The sequence below is a fragment of the Hemibagrus wyckioides genome, linkage group LG14 (assembly GCF_019097595.1).
Source record: "Hemibagrus wyckioides isolate EC202008001 linkage group LG14, SWU_Hwy_1.0, whole genome shotgun sequence".
In the NCBI taxonomy this organism is placed as follows: Eukaryota; Metazoa; Chordata; class Actinopteri; order Siluriformes; family Bagridae; genus Hemibagrus; species Hemibagrus wyckioides.
In genome coordinates, this window is record NC_080723.1 from 19067429 (window position 1) to 19086319 (window position 18891).

The following is an 18891-nucleotide window of genomic DNA, read 5'->3' on the forward strand; positions in this document are numbered from 1 at the left end:
TGGGGTCAGGAGGTGACCTGATGTCGCAGATTCATAGTATCTGCGACATCATGACACAAACATGACATAATTCAAGATGACACGAAACTTTGGACCTAGATACATTAATAAATGGTGCAAATTTAAAGAACATGGCTTGAAAAATAAAGATTTCCTAAACTAAAGGAAATAGATTGAAGCTTGTTAGTTTGTTCATTATTAACTGGAGGAAATGGACGTATTCATACAATTTTCCAGCTTAATCTAATGTTTCTTCTGCGTTAATAATACTCATGTTAAAGGGATGTTTAAGTAAACATTTATCGTATTTCCCTCATGTAAGCATTGTCCAAATTGCGTCGTTTGGATTTTCGCATCCCATTATTAGTCATTGATTATTCTCACGCTCTATTCTCTATTCTCAAACCTGTATTCTGGTCACATGCATTGCTGAGTCAACAGTGGTTTGGGTCAATAGTCAATCAAATGTTTAAATAGAATTGACCTAAGAGGCCAATTTGGTGGCAGCACTCACGCTGACAGTAATTTTTAGTAATGATGTGAATACCTTTGTTGCTAAATAATAATGACAGAAGAGTTAATAATAATTTAATAAACAAATGTGTGACTTATAAATGAGACAGAATAGGAATTAGAACTATTATTTTTACTGAACTGTAGATCATAGTGTAGTATTGATCATGATGATTTAATACAGTTTCACCATGCTTTACAGAGAAATTTCGATTTGTAACATTAGTCTACATTAGTTTACAATCTAGCCATGGGGGTCACAGTCCAGTGACTTCTGTGCTGGTCCCAAGCCCGGATAAATAGAGATGGTTGCGTCAGGAAGGGCATCCGGCGTAAAACATTGCCAAATTTAACCATGCGAATCGTCAGTACTCTAAAGAGAGATGATTCGCTGTGGCGACCCCTGACGGGAAAAGCCGAAAGAAGAAGAAGAAGTCTACATTAGTTTACAATTTCTTTTAGTCTAGGAAATTGTTAGCCATGTTTACGACCAAAGCAGAACGTGTTGCTTTTTTTTGCTTTTCTAGTTTCAGATGGTTGCCTAACAATTTGTCATTAAATAAGCATATACCGGAATACATATATTCCCATTTTCAATGGTCTGATTCACCAACTCAATTCTTCAGACTGCATAATGATTCATAGTGGGTCTCTCCAACATCAGCCACAGTTCTTTGGGTTTTGAATTTTTGGGATTGAAAATAAATCTCCATTATCAAGTCTCTGAATCGTCTGCCTTGTTTGTCTTTTACCTTATCTTGGCTGGCTTTCTCATTATGTATGGTTTAAATTACTTTGCTTCTTTTCAAATCCTTTTTCTGATGCATTCTTCAGAGGTGTATGTGATAGAATTTCTAAGAATCCCATCTTTTTTCCCCATGTTTTTTCTTCCTTGGTCCTTCTTTTGGAAATGGTCAAAGCAGAAGGGCTGAACACATTTTCAATTCAAGAGGCTTTTACTGTCATTTCGACCATATATAGCTGATGCAGTACACAGTGAAATTAAGCAATGTTCCCCCAGAACCCCGGTGCTACATCAGGACACAGAGCTACAGAAGACAACACAGAACACAGGGCTAAAGAGTAAAAAGATAATTATGCTACTGACATAAAGTGCATGTGTGCAACCTTGTGCAAACTAAGACAGTGCAACACAAGAGACAGCACAAACAGACAATACTCTACAGGACAAATAAATAGACAGATACATGAAAAGAGCACTGACCAGTCTTTTGAGAGTGAAAAAGTACAGTATCTTGACACATCTTTTGTGGATAGCTTATGTCTGAGAGGAGAACGAGGTGTTTAGCTTAGCTGGAGAGGAATCTGAGATGGTTAGCTGAGCTGAAGACGAGAACCATTCAGGTTGTGTTGGTGTAAAGTCTGTATTGAAAGGACAAATATCGGTAGATCTGAATCCAGCCTGATGTTGTTGGGTGTCAGGGTCTTTTTTGGATTTCATCCACATCCAGGCATTACTCACCAAATTAAACTTAATATAAATTTTTATTTTTTTTAAATGCACAATAGACAATCTAGTGGTTTCAATTCATGTGAGGGGGGAGAACAGAGGAAATGAAGAGTACAATCCTATATGACTTACAGTAATCAAATGTTTTTACTAAAATACGTGACGAAAAAGTCTTTATTGTTGACTTTATTGTTGTCACATATACAGTACAGCATAACATACCTAGATTTGGAAGTTGGGGTCAGAGTGCACGGTCAGCCATGATGCAGCACCCCTCTGAATGCACCTACCCCATCAAACCCCTCATTCTGACTGCATCTTCTCACTAAAGACCTCTCTGATGCCCTTCAGACTGCGGTGGTAGTCACATAGCAGATCACTTAACCCTTCATGTTCTGCAAAGTTTTACAAAATTTGTCCAAAGTAAAATGGTCTTGAATGATAAATCTGACTTATTATTATTATTATTATTATTATTATTTCCCCTGTCTAACCTGCACTGCAGCTTATTTTCAAAATGCTGTAGAATGTGTGGTTGTGAGGCTACTCTTAATATAAGCTATCTTTCGTTTTAACTTAAACATTTAAAGGTGCTGCTCAAAATATACATTTGGTCCCAAAAAATAAAAACTTTCTTACCTCAAATCCACAAAAAAAGTCTCTAAAGTCTGCAGCTTAGCTCACACAGCCATGGAACTGCACATGTGAGATCAGGAAGGAGGTGGAAATGTGCAGTAGTGATCATGTGACTCCATCCCATCCCCAGTCTCACTTACAGCGCTTTAAAAAAAAAAAAAAAAAAAAAAAGGATTTATAGATACAGTACACATAAAGAGACGCAGCCTTCTAAAGTGCAAATAGTGTATGCTTGAGACTACTTGAGCAAAAATATTCTGGGAATAATCATATGAAGCTAGTATTAAAATAGGTTTTTAGATTATATTTACCAGAAAGGAATCAGAAAATAAATTGATGGTGTGAAAGGACAAACAAGCAATATCATAACAGTCTGGTGACCCAAGCTGAGAGCACATGTATTAAAGATATATATAATCCTATTTCTATGAATGAAATGAATATTAAGAGTTAGTGAGGCTCGTCCACTAGCTAAATCTTAATGCATCCTCTGCTATTTATTGTAAATGATTATGATGATGATTAATGAAGAGGTGGAGGAGGGGCAGGAGTATCAAGGTGACTGATGAACTTGCCTGTAGCCTGTCAGGCGGCTCCGCTCTACTGCAGTGCACTTCAGCTGAACCTCGGCGCGCGCGCTGAGCTCCGGCACCGGCGGTGCGCGCGCATCCGGTGCTCTCAGGCGGAGAAGCAGCACTCGTCTGTATGTCCGCCAAAAGCAGGCTGTCAAAATACCATAAAAGGGTGTCGGTGCCCGGGGATGATGATGAGCAGCGTTGGAAAGAGGAGAACGGCGGTGTGGATGCACGTTACTTGAAATCCGTGAAGAGTACCAGAGACGCGCCGCACTACTACCGATACAACATGTGAGTAGCTCTGACCATCAGAGTCGCGCTTCAGTTTCAATAAAGCAAGTGAAATGTCTTACAGACTTAATCAGTAAGTAATAAAAAGTGGACAAAAACGAAACAGGCTATTCGTAGAAAGTTACAAAAAAAAAAAAAAAACACAACCTGACTTTTGATGCGATATCTGGATCTATGTATGAATGCATGTAGTTTTATTCACCGAGCAGGTGTGAAAGATTGTGTTAATAGATGCAGATGGAGGTCTTAACGGCGTAATTATTAGTATTAACGACGACGTGATGAAAAATAATAATAAAATACGTATTTTTGCATTCTGTCTTGTTAAATTCATTATTCTGAATAATGCATATTGCAATTAATGTCGGGTGTGCGTAAAGATAATGTAGCGCCACCCTGTGGACATTCACCAAAGTGTGTGTGTGTGTGTGTGTGAGAGAGAGAGAGAGAGAGAGGTTTGATCTTGGGGCATTTGACTGATACCTACAAGAAAAAATGCTTTAAAGGGTAAAAGGTTTGTAAAAGGTTTCATTTTAGTTTCTGACGTTAAGGATTTGATATAGATATAGACATTCTCACAACAGTAAGAGAAGTGTGTGTGTGTGTGGGGGGGGGTATAAAACCTTTAAAAGATATATTTAAAGTATGTGATTCTCAGTGAAATTTTTTTTGTACTGAAAAAATAGTGACAACAATGTTGGTAAGAGTCAGGCTGACTACAGTCCTCACTTTATATCTCTATAGTTTTGTTCCATTTTTTAGCACATCTACATCATGGACCTTCTCATAGCTCAGTTTTATGTGCCTGGGTGTTTCTCCTTCCACTACTGCATAATTTGTGTAGTGTGTTAGTAACACACCAAGACACTGTCCTCATATGTGTAACAAACCTGGCAAGATAAACAGCTTCAGATCCTGATCCTGATTTAATGGTTTCTCTGGCATCGCTCCAAAGAAGCTTTTTTTTTTTTGGAACTTTTAAAAGGTAAAATAAAAATCTACTTTATTTAATACTGGTTTGATCTGCTCCAGTCAGAAGATCTTGTTTGCTTCGTTGTTTCGGAAGGTTTTCTTTAATTAATATCTTAAGTGATCACATGCTTCCCGGGGGGAGAGTAAATTAAGTTCGCTATTACCTAATATTGACTCGGCTAATTAGCATCAATAAGAAGGTTGTTTCTCTTCTTCAGTGCAAACCATTTGTCTAATGGTTCGCACCATCTCTGTGTGTGTGTGTGTGTGTGTGTGTATTTTTCTATGTAGTAATATCTTTGAATCATTCATTGCAGTCTACAATTCATCAGGGTCCAGGCTCTTAAACGATTCTCAACAAAATTCTGCAAAACATATAAAGGGAATACACATGAACTGAATTTGACATAGCGATAAGACTAGGGACAATTTGATTGTCTGTAAATGATCTGCTCAAAATTCAGAGCTATGCTGTTGCCTGATTGATGACATGTTGTTCACAGTTATGTGTATTATTAGGCACACTTTCTCTAAGATTGGTAAACACATTTCATAACATACAGTGTCACACTTTCCCAAAGTCGCCTCTTGCTCCTTTGAAATAGCACTTTATAAATAAAATACATTAATTGTCAAAGAGGCACAACACTTAACCTGATAAAGAAAAGACTCCTGTTTTTGCCTTCAGACACGGTTAGACAAGGGATAGTTTAATATTTGGTTTACTGAGGTTAGGGCCACGATTAAAGATTATGGATAAGTGCATGTACAGTAATAGTAGCATACAAGCTGATCCAATAATATAATTATATGAGAGTGTGTGTATGTGTATTTATTATGCTGCACTTTATGGTTTGTGGTTGATGGAAACTCAAGGCTACAAGACTGCTATTAATTTGGCGCATCTAACAGCCCTGTGCTTAAATTAGATTCTGCCTCACTTGTCACTTCGTATAAAAGCATCAGCCAAAATGAATAAATGTGAATGTAAAGCTATTATGCTCTTAGAACCAGGAGAGGATGGGACACTGCAATGCCTTATGAAATACTGAACAGAATGGATCTATCAGAATCTTCTTACCACATCAAGTCGTCATCAGTATTTTAGTTGTGTTTCCCGGTGTGGCAGGACCAATGGAGGGAACACCACAAGAAACTTCACAAGTGATATGTAAAGTGATGGGCAACTATACTTTTCTGACTGACCTCTGAGGGTGCATTGAAGTACGCTCATAAGTTTGCACATCTACACTTGATTGGGCAGCAGAATGATCCAGCAGCCAGTGGGATTGCCAACATGGTAGGGGGTTAAGCATGGTTTGATGGGGTAGGCATTACTGGGCCCAGTAGCAGAGCAGGCTGCTTTGAGTTCATCAGAGTTAGGATCTCTGCTGGCCACTGGCAGAGCAAATGGATTTGGCATAGTGAAACAGATGGACTGGGAACCTTTTTCAGAACACGGCACAGCAAGTGACCTTCCCACCATTTAATTTGCAAGACTTTTTTTGGTATTTGGAGAAGTAGGCATCTAGTTGTTCGAGCAGGCATATTGTTAAACCTTGGAGGAGAAGTTCTTTTTAAAGTTTTGGAAATTATTTTGGTGGAGCACCCTTTGTCTTCGGAGATTTTTTCAGAACTCTAGATGGAGCGAGTGTCTTGGGACTCTTGATAGAGCAGGTGTCTTGGGTAGTCATGGTGGTGAGCAATGTGGTGGCTTTGAATGTAATGGCAGAGCAGCTGTCTTTTTGGACTTTGGGGTTTTACGCATGTATTTGAAATTATTCTTGATAGAGCCTGTCTTGTTTGAGAATATTGTGGTCTCTAGCTGGAGCAGGTGTCTTGGGACTCTAGATAGAGCAGTTGTCTTGGGTAGACATAGTGGGCAACATGGTGGCTTGGAGTGTCCTGGCAGAGCATTTGTCTTGTTGGCCTTTGGAGGTGTAGGCATATTTGGAATCCTGGTAGAGCAGATGTTTGGGCACTGTTAATGGAGCAGGTGTCTTATTGACTTGAAGAGATGCAGGTATACCATTGAAACAGTTCTACTGTCGTGGAAGTGTTTTTGGAACAGGTATCACTGAAATCCTGGTTTCTTCATCTATATGGTGGTGGACAATGTGGTCTTGAAGACCTTTGGATGAGCAGACATCTTGTGTGCCCTTGGATGATAAGGCATCTAAGGGTGTGACAGAAAAAGTATTTAAAGGGCCAGTAGTGGGACAGGTGTCATGGAGGTCAGAGAAAGAGATGGGCTTCAAGCTTAGAGATCTGTATGACCTGGGCATCAGACTAGTAACTTTGGTTTTAACCTCCTCTAGGAGTTTCTCTGATAGAAGATGTCTTGATCATTTCATTCACATGAAAGATTAGATAACAGACAGGCCACATTTTATTATGTTTGTCTTCATTCTTTTGGCTCCACAACAACCATCTTTTTTGTAGATGTTATATTTTATTAAGAAATGAAGTATTTACACATGTAATCCATGCAAACGTGGAATTGAATGACTGTAAGATCACAACAAAACAAGATACAGGAGAAAAATTAAACAAAGCCTTGATAATAGACATCTAATAATGGATAAGGCTTGAAAACAAACCTGAGACAAACAGGAAGTAATCTTGCTTTTTCTGTATTAGATATTTGGCTGGCACTCTCCTTTGGGACACTATATATCTCTAGCTCTTATCTGTTGATCGTCAATTCATCTTCACAGTGAGGGTGTAATATTGTTTCTCTGTGAGCCTGCATATGATAAATGGGAAAATGGGAACACAGTGCCTTGTAATACATCAATATATCAAATGCCTATTAGTATTAATCCTACATCTCACTTGGCAGAAATGGATATAAATTATTGTACTGACATGCATTGCCTTCTTCTTGAATGGAGCCTACATCCTGATCTGGGTTTTTTGTATGTGTTGGTTATGAAGCAAAATTAAAAATGTAGTTAAACTCACTCATGTCAGCTTGTAAGACTGATTATATTTTATTACATGGCAGGTTGAACTGAGTAATGAGCTGCATGATTAGTTTCAATCAAATAATTTTTCACTATAATGAAGTCTGTATGATTTTTTTTTTAAATCAAGCACTCATTCTAATCTTTTTTGCCTGTTTTCTCACGGTTTCTGTGATTTATAGCTGTGCTGAAAGCGTTTTCCCCCAAAGACTCATGTTTAGGTATGAGCTCATTTGTTTATGTGTTTTATCTGCTTCATAAGAATGCTGTTATATAAGGAGATAAAAACTGCGGAAGGCGTGGTGGTGTGATAACGTGGAGTACTCATGATAATGAGTTGTATCTTATAGAAATGATCAAATATTAGATGTGCAATAATATAAAGCTGTGATTTGAATTACAGCTGGCAATGTCAGAGCTGCTGTTTCAGACATTTTAGCAGGGTTGAGTAACTATGCCCCCTCTCATTTAATGACATCTAGAAATTCTGTCTCATTGCAGAAATATTGAGAAAGCTGACAGCCTCACCAGTCTGATTAATGTACACTTTTATGTTCTGCTGATAAGGATAAACGTCTTTTACTGATCCCAGTTATGAATTAAACTTCAATTCAATCAAGTGGATGTACACAGGGGTTAAGCCCCCTAGCTGAGGCGTGTGAGGTACCTTGATTATTTTCATTATTGATTTCATCAAATACCTGACTGGTACTAATCCATTTTTGCCATGTTGCTGTCAACCGCATTTTGTTTCTATTATCACATCAGGGGTTTGATTGTGTGTGTGTGTGTGAGAGAGACAGAGAGAGAGAGAGAGAGAGAGAGAGAGAGGGCTCATGCATGCAGAAGGGGGCAGATACCACGTTCTTCCATGTGTGTTTTGCCGCCCCGTGACGCAGAATGAAAAGCAGCAGCAGTTTGGAAAGATGTGGATGGCTGGCTTCACATGTCTCAGAGGAAAAATCCATTAAAAAAAAGTCAGAATGACAGAAATAGATAAAACACTTTGTTTTGTTTGTGTGTTTGCTTTGTGTGTAATAACAAGAGAGTAGGTTTTTTAGGTTTTCTTGAATGAAATGATGTATTATTATTTATTTTAATTTTAGTAATTGAATTAAGTTATTAAGTACATGGCACTGGTTTTACATCTCAGGTTTTAAATACAAAAAAACAAAAAACCTTGATTAAGTAATGTAAACCAAGAACAAACAAAAGCAAAATTACAAACACAAATCTAATCATAATGGGCAGATAATCAATAAATAAATCAACCTACCAACCAACCAGCAAATAAATAAATATGTATTCAGTAAGTACAGATGAAAGTAAACAAAAGCAAATATACAAAGTATAAACCTAAACACAGTGGGTAAATAAACAAATAAATAAATAAATTTCTTTTCTTTTTTTTTATTGAATTTACTTCTAAATTTAGTAAGTATTGATGGAATTGGAGTCTGCAGTTTGTATAACTTAAAATGCTGGTACACCTGTTCAAATCTACTTCAAGTAAAAGTTGCTGGAGGTGCAGAAATTGGTGCAAGACATACCCTGTTAGGTGCAAGGAGGCACTAATATCAGTTATATTAGCTTTTATGAAGTCTTCAAAATCAATATTTATAGAGAATAGAGAAACAGTGTTTCATTCTAACTGTAGTTTTAAATTTTAAGCAGCAAAAGCGAAGAGGAGAAAATGTTGCTGATTTTCCTCAAATCAACTAAAATCAGCTTCTCTGTACAAATCAGGGTGTGGGGTAGACTGAGACCATATCTTTAACTTGCTCATTGGACAAGCAGACATTAGGAGCACTAATACTGGTCCAAATTGGCTGTGGAAAGCACTGTGGGTGTTTACATCTGGTATCAAGCTAAATGACCCTTTCATTTTAAGCCACTCTGAAGTGAAGAGGCTGTAAACTGGAGCGTGTGTTTCTCGCAGAAATACAGTTCCCTGCTCTCCTGAGGCTCTTGTAAAGGGGAACTGATGGACTCTTGAGACTCGGAGTGCATTTCTGTTTAGCATTTACTACTCACAAACATCTTTTCTTCAGTTGCGTATGAAAAAATACTTATAAAATATTATACAGTTATTTTAGTTCACTATTAAAATATTCTATTCAGCGTTTCTAATATAATATAACACTAATATTAAATACACTAATAATAACACTAATATAATATTTCCCCACTGTGGGACGAATAAAGGTTTATCTTATATTTTCTTAATTACAAATGATATTCTAGCTTGAGTGAAAAGCATGCTCTGCTACATCCCTTTTTGCTTTAATGAAAGTGTGTCACCAGAACACATGCTTCATAGAAGAGATTAGATATGAGGAAGATCTGAGATTTAAGTATTCTAAACGATTAAAACCTTGTGTTTATTTCCAATTTAAAATAAAAAGAAATCTTCAATTGTTCACTGTGGTTTTAGACTTTTGGAGCCCACTGTATATTACCACTAATTGGATACAACTATCAGGAAATGGTCTAGGGTTAATTATAAAATCAGTACCTCAAGGCATGAAATATTTTTTTATTGCTTATTTTGCACGTCTAAGAATTGCATATATGTTGCGATTGTTTGTACATGACCATTTTTAGTACAAAAATATACATGTAACATAAGTATAGATAACTACAGTATAACACATACAGCATAGTATATTGGTTATTCGTTATATAATACATGAGTGAAATTTTATAATTTCACCTAGATGGCCTATCTTGATGTTAAATTGACTCTTCACTAAATTAGCTCCTTCAGTTAGCTGTCACATCGATCTCAAGTGCTGTTATGTGTACTCGGTGTGAGTTTTATACTTCCACAGGCTTAAATATTTTCAGTCACAAGTAAAATTATATATCCAAAAGTGAAAAATGACTCAACTGCAGTACAGCAGCTGGCAGGCAGAGAATTTTGACAGCTGGTATCTGGTATACAAATAAAACTGATTAGGCTTATATCTGTTTCAATACAACATGTAACTTCTCAACAACCTGATCAAACTGTTGTGAGAAAATCACACTTGGATAACAAGTTTTTAGACATCTTTAGGCAGACAGACTTTAAAAGTCTTTTTAGCCAGTCCAGCCAGTCTTTGTTAAGCTGGCTTCAATCTTTGCAGGCTACTGAAATGAACATGTTAATAAACAGTGTAAATAATAATGCTTCTGCCTTAATTTGTTCAAGTATATTTATATGATCCTACAATTTTGTTCAGAACCTGTCTTGCAGGTTGCTTTGGTGTCTTGTTTTTGCCAAAAATCCGAGCAACAGCCAACATCCAATGTTTTTTCTCACATGCATACAGTAGATGACCATGCAGAGGCCTTCTAGTATCCACTGTTGTACAAAAAGATAGCATAAAAAGATTACAGAATTTTTCTTGAAATGGTGATTATGTGTTTAAGAGTTGTTATCTTCTTAATTTCCCTTTCTGATAGGGAAACCTTATATTGTACTGGATCAACACAGGATCTTTACAGTATGGGTTCTCCCCAAGGGACAGCTGAAAAACCCTAAAGGGGTGTGAAATAACTAAGTGATATTAAAATTATACTGAATCTTTGGTGGCTTAGTGGTTAGCAGGTTTGCCTTGTACCATCGCCACTGGGTGTTTGTATGTTCTTCTGTGCTATGAAGGTTTCCTCTGGGTATTCTGATTTCCTCCCAGGCCAAACACATTTGTTCTAGGCTGATTGGCATCTCTAAAATGTCATTATTGTGAGTGTGATTGGGCCCTGTGATGGGTTCCCTTGTGCCCCGAGTCATTTGGAATAAACTCAAGGCTCCCTGTGATCCTGTGTGTTTTATTTAGACCAGAATAGTCAGTGAATGTCATCTGTGGATCATAACTGTATTTATAAATTGCTTTCAAACATACAACCAAATCCTTGCCCATTTGTATTGTAGCACAATCGACAATCTATTCTCAAAGATGCTTCTTGATATTTTATCGTAACTTGAAAGAAATACGAACCTTACTTATTTTATGAGACGTCTGTGTGGATTTGAATGAAAGATTGTGATATGGATGGATGTTGTTAAATTTCAGAGGTATCAGTGGTACACCTCTAACCTTAACCTCGACTTTTTATAGGACTTTACTGTGAGAAATCAGTAACTGAAAACCAAAACATATTTAAACACATTTAACCTGACCCACTATATATGTGTGTATATATATTGACATTGAAGAAAGTCTAATAGTAAAACAAACTAAATGCAGAATATTCAAATAAATTGTGTTGTTCTTTCTTGTATGACGTGCTTCAAAAATGTTTCCAAAAATTGGCACAGAAGGAGCTGTGATGAGGCATCCACCTGTAGCATCTGTTGTGTTTTATTAAAAAGCTATTAAAACCCGGATGAGTTTGCACTATCCACAGGGATCTTTCCCAAGATGGCTGCTCTCACTGTGCATACTTCATCTGTCACTAGACCTCCCCTGGGAGTTAATAGTTCAAACCAAATGTCAATCATCTGCTCCTTCTCAGAGGTGGCTACCTGATGGGACAATGTCAACATGGATTAGCATATTAGAGAAAAGCAGGCAGGGGATACAGAGCTGTTTCCACTCACATGAATTTGGAGGGTCTGGAAATTTATTCCCAGTGCAGATAGTCTTTAGACAGACTACCTTTTTCTTACAAATCAATTGTTTATTTCTTCTTCTAGGAAAACTCTGGACTCTTTTCCAGCACGGAGGATGACCCTGCAGCGTGAGAAGGGTCGTCGGCAGGCAGTTCGTGGCCCGGCGTTCATGTTTAATGAACGCGGAAGCAGTCTAACAGCCGAGGAGGAGCGTTTCCTTGATGCAGCCGAGTATGGCAACATCCCGGTAGTGCGTAAGATGCTGGAAGAATCACCCACCCTTAATGTGAACTGTGTGGATTACATGGGCCAAAATGGGCTGCAGTTGGCTGTGGGCAATGAGCACCTGGAGGTGACTGAGCTGCTCTTGCGGCGAGAGAACCTGGCACGTGTTGGTGATGCCCTCCTGCTGGCCATCTCAAAGGGCTATGTGCGCATTGTGGAAGCGCTGTTAGGCCACCCGTCATTTGCTGGTGGAGAGAGGCTCACACACAGCCCATGCGAGCTGCAGGATGACGAATTTTATTCATACGACGAAGACGGCACTCGCTTCTCACCTGATATCACACCCATCATCCTAGCCGCCCACTGCCACAAGTACGAAGTGGTGCACATGCTGCTGATGAAAGGTGCGCGCATTGAGCGGCCGCACGACTACTTCTGCAAGTGCGCCGACTGCACGGAGAAACACAGGAAGGACTCATTCAGCCACTCCAGGTCCAGAATCAACGCATACCGTGGTCTGGCCAGTCCAGCATACCTCTCGCTCTCCAGTGAAGACCCCGTTCTCACCGCGCTGGAGCTCAGTAATGAGCTCGCCAAGCTGGCCAACATCGAGAAGGAGTTTAAGGTACAATGGGTTGGGAATGGTTAGAATGGCAAGAATTTTAAATTTTCATATACATATAAATGAAAACTGATTATGAATTATAAATTTTAACAGGCAAGTTAATGTGTTTGGTTTTGGTTTGACGAAGATATAAAAAAAGTTTACCTTAACCCTAAACTTAGCATCTATTCATATGACTTTAGTAGTGCAGTTTGCTTCAAATTTTCCAGCCTAACATTTAATAATAATAGAAATGTTTACAATATTATGTTTTTTTCACCTCAGTGCATGACATACTAGGCTCAATTACCCTAATGAATATAAAACATCAATTTTAATATATAATATTCCAGTTATTTTGGCCGGAACAAAAAGACTTTATTGGCTGTCTTTTCATCTTTTATTTACATTCCCATCTGTGCACACAGTACTGCCATCAGGATTGTTTCTGAGCATAGAAAACAATTTATGTGTCTGTTTCCATAAATATTGTTATCAATAATAAACAACATATTTGTAACCGATATTTGGGGCATTTCAAAGTAAGATTTTCATTTGTATTATGTATAAAATAAAAAGGATGACCTGGGTCAATGAGATATCCTCCCTTTCATTTAACTGAAGGTACAGGATTGTGCATGAAAATTAGGACATGGCTTTAAAGAAACGTGAAGTTTCTTGTCACTGTTGTTGATCATATAACATTGCTAGTGAGTGCAAACCATTCGAAACCTTCAAGTAATTATTGCATTAAATCAAACGTATGATTTTCATTGCACTTTATTTATTAAATAGATTTGTTCTGACAAATGTCAGTTTTACTATGTAGCTGTGGTGTGTTTGTTCATTAGGAGAAGTGTTATGACCCTTGCTGAGAGCAATAAACTTGAGATCATCATGATCTTGGCACAGATGCTCAATAGCAATGCACACTGGGAGATTAGTCTGGCATTCGATCAGCGGAAATTACCTGGGCAGAGCTTTATTGGATGATGGAGACACTTGGGTTTGATGATTTAGCCGGTGATTTTATCCAAAACGAATTACTTTGACATTCAGCAGCTGTTATTAAATCACTCAAGCTGATTTGTCAACAAAATGCTATAAAGAATTCAGTGAATTTTATTAGTTATTTATGACAATTACAATTGTGGCATTTGGCAGACGCCCATATCCAGAGAAACTTACATTATACACAAATGAGCAATTGAGGGTCTTGTAGAGAGGCTCATGACTCACAACCTTCCAATAAGTAGTCCCATGCATTAACTACTAAGCTACCACATACCCCAATTATCATCTGTGTCTGGTCAGTTTCAGCCATGTCTTGGTTTTTGTTGTACGTTCATACAGTAAGGCTTATGCATTTCTTTATACAGTATATAAGGTGTGTTTCTCATTCTGCAGAGCTGTGATTTTTGGGATTTGGGATATTTTATTACTTTTTTTTATTACTAGTGAACATGAATATGCTTTGGTTTCAGTTACTGATTTCAAACAACAAACTTTGAGTTAAAATTAGAGATGGCACAAATAATCTTTTCCAAACCCTTTGTATATTGGCCTGACACAGCTTCTGGGTATTTAAGTAGTAGTGTCTTCTTTAGCTAATCTAGTGAAGTTGGAAAGGTCATTTCTCCCAAAGTGGGCAGTGGTAGTTTAAGTGTTTAAGGCTCTGGGTTGTTGATTGGAAGATTGGGGTTCAAGCCCCAGCACTGCCAAGCTGCCACCGTTGGGCCCTTGAGCAAGGCCCCCTATATGTGCTGCATCATGGCTGAAACTGTGCTCTGATCCCAAACCTCCAAGGATGGGACATGTGAAGAAAGAATTTCACAAATGAAGGACACTTACTCACTGTATGACTAGTAAATGACCAACTTATGTAATGCAGAGCTTGAATGACATATTGGTCAGATATAGACATGTTTCCAAGGCTTACAGTATATTCATATTTGAGCATGTTTCATATAAAAAAATATTAGCAGAGGAATATTACTAAACTCCTTAGAAAAGAAACCTTAGAAATAACTTGGTTAAACAAGTTTATTTATGATTATTATAAGCATTAAGATAAATGTGACAATTTTAGCACCAATTTTTGCCACATGCTCTGTTGTGGATCCAGACTGATAGTGTGTGGGAAAAAAAAACTTTCCCTCATATACAAGAATAAGATTGGCTTACAGTGTGTTGAGACTGGAGAAACTGTCAGCTGACCATTTGCAGTCTGTCAACAAGCTGTCAGGTGACCGTCAAGAACAAGTCCATAACCTACTTCTAAATAACATGTCAACAGTTTGTGGTTGTTGATGTTTATATACTTCAACAGCTTTTAAGCATGAAACACCATGCACCATATCACAGATGATTTGGCGGAAGTTAATTCACTGACAGGCATTTATGTGAATGAATTAGCTAAACACAGCTCAGGCTACAGGGCTACAAATTTTAGCTCAGAATGGGCTCGAGAGGATGCAAATGCAGGTGAACATTTGATTATGACCAGTTCATTAAGAGGTCATAAAGGCCAGGCAGGAAAAAAACAACCAATTAGTGAACAGGTTATCAGAGGAAACATCTGAGAATGAGGAGAGAATCCAAAAGCACTAAAAATGATACAAAACAATCGGCTCAGTAACGACAAAACACAAGAACAAACAAACCTCGGAGAAGAAAAGCCACGCTTGGGTTTAAATGAACAAAGTAATCAATGGGCAAACACAAAGCAGGTGTAGACAGTATGGACCAATGATAAGACATAGGTGGAGACAGGACATGATTAAAATAAAAACACACGTGACGATGTAATCAAACAGAACAATGCAGTAGTGAGCACCGTAGCTCTGTGGCATGAGCGCAGGATTCCTAACAAGCAGGGTTTTTCAGCCTTAGATTTAGCAGTGGCGGGCCGTGCATTTCACACCTAGGCCTTTTTATTTTATTTTATTTAGTTTGTGCAGTTTGCTGCTTCTGACTACTCCAATTATCCAATCAAAGGACGGGAAATTGATGACGTAATCTTATGCCTGCTAGATGGCCCCAGTGACACCAATCAAAATCTGATTGGTTAATGTAACAATTTCAGTGCCACTTATTTTAAGCTACGGACGCCTGCACTATTGATTCTGAAAGCCTTAAGGCAGATTTCTTTCACCCTGGCAACACATGATGTCAGCCACTGGCTGAAATATGATTGGATAAATACCTATCCTAAATATACACTACTGGAAGCAGCGCAACCAAGAGAAAAGCTATGAAATGTAGAGAATAGACTATTGGGAATAATTCAATACACATTCATGGAAAAATATATTAAAATGCAAGTCAGTGATTCAGATCAGTGCTGTTTAGGCCAGCAGAGAAGGCCTTGCTTGCCCTGACGGTCCGCCACTGAGATTTAGACATTGATTTCTTATTTTATCCACATTCTCTGGTCTAATTAGTGAATCTACAGCAATGCTTGTTTTTAAAGAAAAGTTGACTTTTACAAATGAATGGGCTAAAAATATATATATAAGTATTAAAGATGCTCTGTTTGAATACTTTTCAGAGAGGCTGAAAAAACCCTCCTGATATGCTTTTTTAATTTAACATAGTGCCAATGCAGAGATTTTTTTCCTTACAAAGAAAACGTATTACATTTTATACAAGCTAAGAATTGTAATATTACTTCTTTATGATTATGCCTAGAATGTTTTTTTTTCGGAGGTTTTAATTCCTAGGAATGGATAAGAGGTTTAATTAGAATTCTCAGCACATACTGTTATCTCACTCTCTCAATGTATAACAATTATAAATGGCAGTCCTGGACTGAATAAGCCTTGTTTTGATGGACTAAACGTGCAGAACCGTGTCCCTAATATCAAATCCCTTCAGAGAAGAATTCTTCTTGATAACTCAATGTTCTTGTAAGGCGTAATTGAGATTGACAGCATGGTTCCTTTGCTTCTTGAAGGAAACATCCATAGTATTTTACCAGCACTAATCCGAGTAGAAGTTTCAGGACACTGGGGAATCTCTGCTAACTGACACTGTGTAAGGTAGAATCTGCAGCTGTTGGTCCAATATGCTGAAGCAGCTGGTTCAGACTCATTTCAAAATCATTGTCTTCATTTCTGTTATCATTTATTCATTTGGCAGATACTTTGACTGCTAATACTGAGGAGATGCTTGTCAATAAGCAGTCAGTCACAGCAATGAAGAATGACATAGTGCTGAGTAAAGAGCAGCATTTTGAGCAGTGAGAGGTGACGTGAATAACACTGATGATCTCCTCATCATGGCACCTGTTAGTGGGTGGGATATATTAGGCAGCAAGTGAACATTTTGTCCTCAAAGTTGATGTTTTAGAAGCAGAATGGGCAAGAGTAAGGATTTGAGTGAGTTTGACGAAGGGCCAAATTGTGATGGCTAGACCACTGGATCAGAACATCTCCAAAACTGCAGCTCTTTTGGTGTTCCTGGTCTGCAGTGGTCAGTATCTATCAAAAGTGGTCCAAGGAAGGAACAGTGGTGAACCGGCGACAGGGTCCTGGGCGGCTAAGGCTCATTGATGCATGTGGGGAACGAAGGCTGGCTGGTGTGATCCAATCCAACAGACGAGCTACAACAGACGTGGCGTGTTTAATGGCAGCTGATTTAGTACCACTGTGACCAAAAACAGGCGATGACAAACTTCTTGCAGTGTCTGAAAAGTTTGTTTTAATCTTGGTATGCCATCACTGCTATTACACTCCTATAAACAGCAGCATGGGCATCCCTGTAATGTCTAGTTACTGTTACTTTATGTCAAGCTTTCCAGTTGAAGACAAACATGTCATGGAATTTTAATTCAGTCATTACCTCTTTATCATTATTTGTAAATCTTTCTTTCTTTCTTTCTTTCTTTCTTTCTTTCTTTCTTTCTTTCTTTCTTTCTTTCTTTCTTTCTTTCTTTCTTTCTTTCTTTCTTCATTCATTCATTCATTTATTTATTTATTTATTTATTTATTTTGGCTATTATGTTGTTTTTCTTTCTTGGTTCTGATTGTGGATACATTTTCTATAATAGCAGCTCTGGAAGTTATTCCAGATTTATATTAATGCATCTGTCCTAAGATGTTATTGTTTCTATAGTTACACCTTACACAGAAACATAATGTATATGGCAAATGCTCCAGTCCAGATTGATAGGAGATTGTATATTTAACATTTTTTTAAAAGAAGTCCGCAGTGTCAGAGATTGTAACTTTGCTTAGGCAGCTGTAGAGGTGTAATTTTAAGTTTTTGTGATAAGTGGAATCAGAAAGAAAAACCTGTGGAAAAGAGGAAACTATGGCTTCTCTGTAATATGACAAGCTTCACTGAGAGTATGATGAAATTCTGTATTTGTTGTTTTGGTATATTAACAGAGATCTTATCTCTCTCTCTCTTTCTCTCTCTCTCTCTCTCTCTCTCTCTCTCTCTCACTCTCTCTCTCTCTCTCTCTCTCTCTCTTTGTATCTCTCTCACACTCTTTCACTGATTGTTGCTATGGCTCTCTCTCTTTTGGTCTATCTGCCTTTCTTTGTTTCTATTGTTTCTACTCCTTTCTATATGTCTTTATCTCTCTATTTGTCTCTTTGTCTCTGTCTCTTTCTCTCTCTCTCTCTCTCTCTCTCTCTCTCTCTTTCTCTCTCAGAATGACTACAGGAAATTGTCTATGCAGTGTAAGGACTTTGTGGTGGGCGTGTTGGACCTGTGCAGGGACACTGAGGAGGTGGAGGCCATCCTGAACGGAGACGTATCTGCTGAGCTGGAGGCGGGCCAGCACCATCGCTCTCTCCTCAGCAGAGTCAAACTGGCTATTAAATACGAAGTCAAGAAGGTAAGTAGTTCAGTTTGGCGTCTTCTGCTGTACATCACATGTGCAGTATGTGTGCCGTCCTCACCATATGCTCAGCTTAATATATAACCACCCCATAAAAGCTAATACCACTAATTGCACCCTCCATCTGTTGTTGTCTTTGCAAGCTTCATCCAGACATTTAACAGGATGAAATACAGTGTGCAGTGTACTCCTC

At 38.1% G+C, this 18891-nt stretch overlaps 1 protein-coding gene across 2 annotated transcripts in view; it reads left to right on the plus strand.

Moving 5' to 3' along the window:
* Positions 1-3221: 3221 nt before the first annotated feature.
* Positions 3222-18891, plus strand: part of trpc3 (transient receptor potential cation channel, subfamily C, member 3) — a 35648-nt gene continuing 19978 nt past the window's right edge. For both annotated transcript variants that reach the window (XM_058407601.1, XM_058407602.1), the window contains exons 1-3: positions 3222-3486; positions 12106-12871; positions 18510-18695. In XM_058407601.1, coding sequence (XP_058263584.1) covers positions 3326-3486; positions 12106-12871; positions 18510-18695 — 1113 coding nt within the window. In that variant the 5' untranslated portion in view covers positions 3222-3325. The remainder of the gene's footprint in view (positions 3487-12105; positions 12872-18509; positions 18696-18891) is intronic.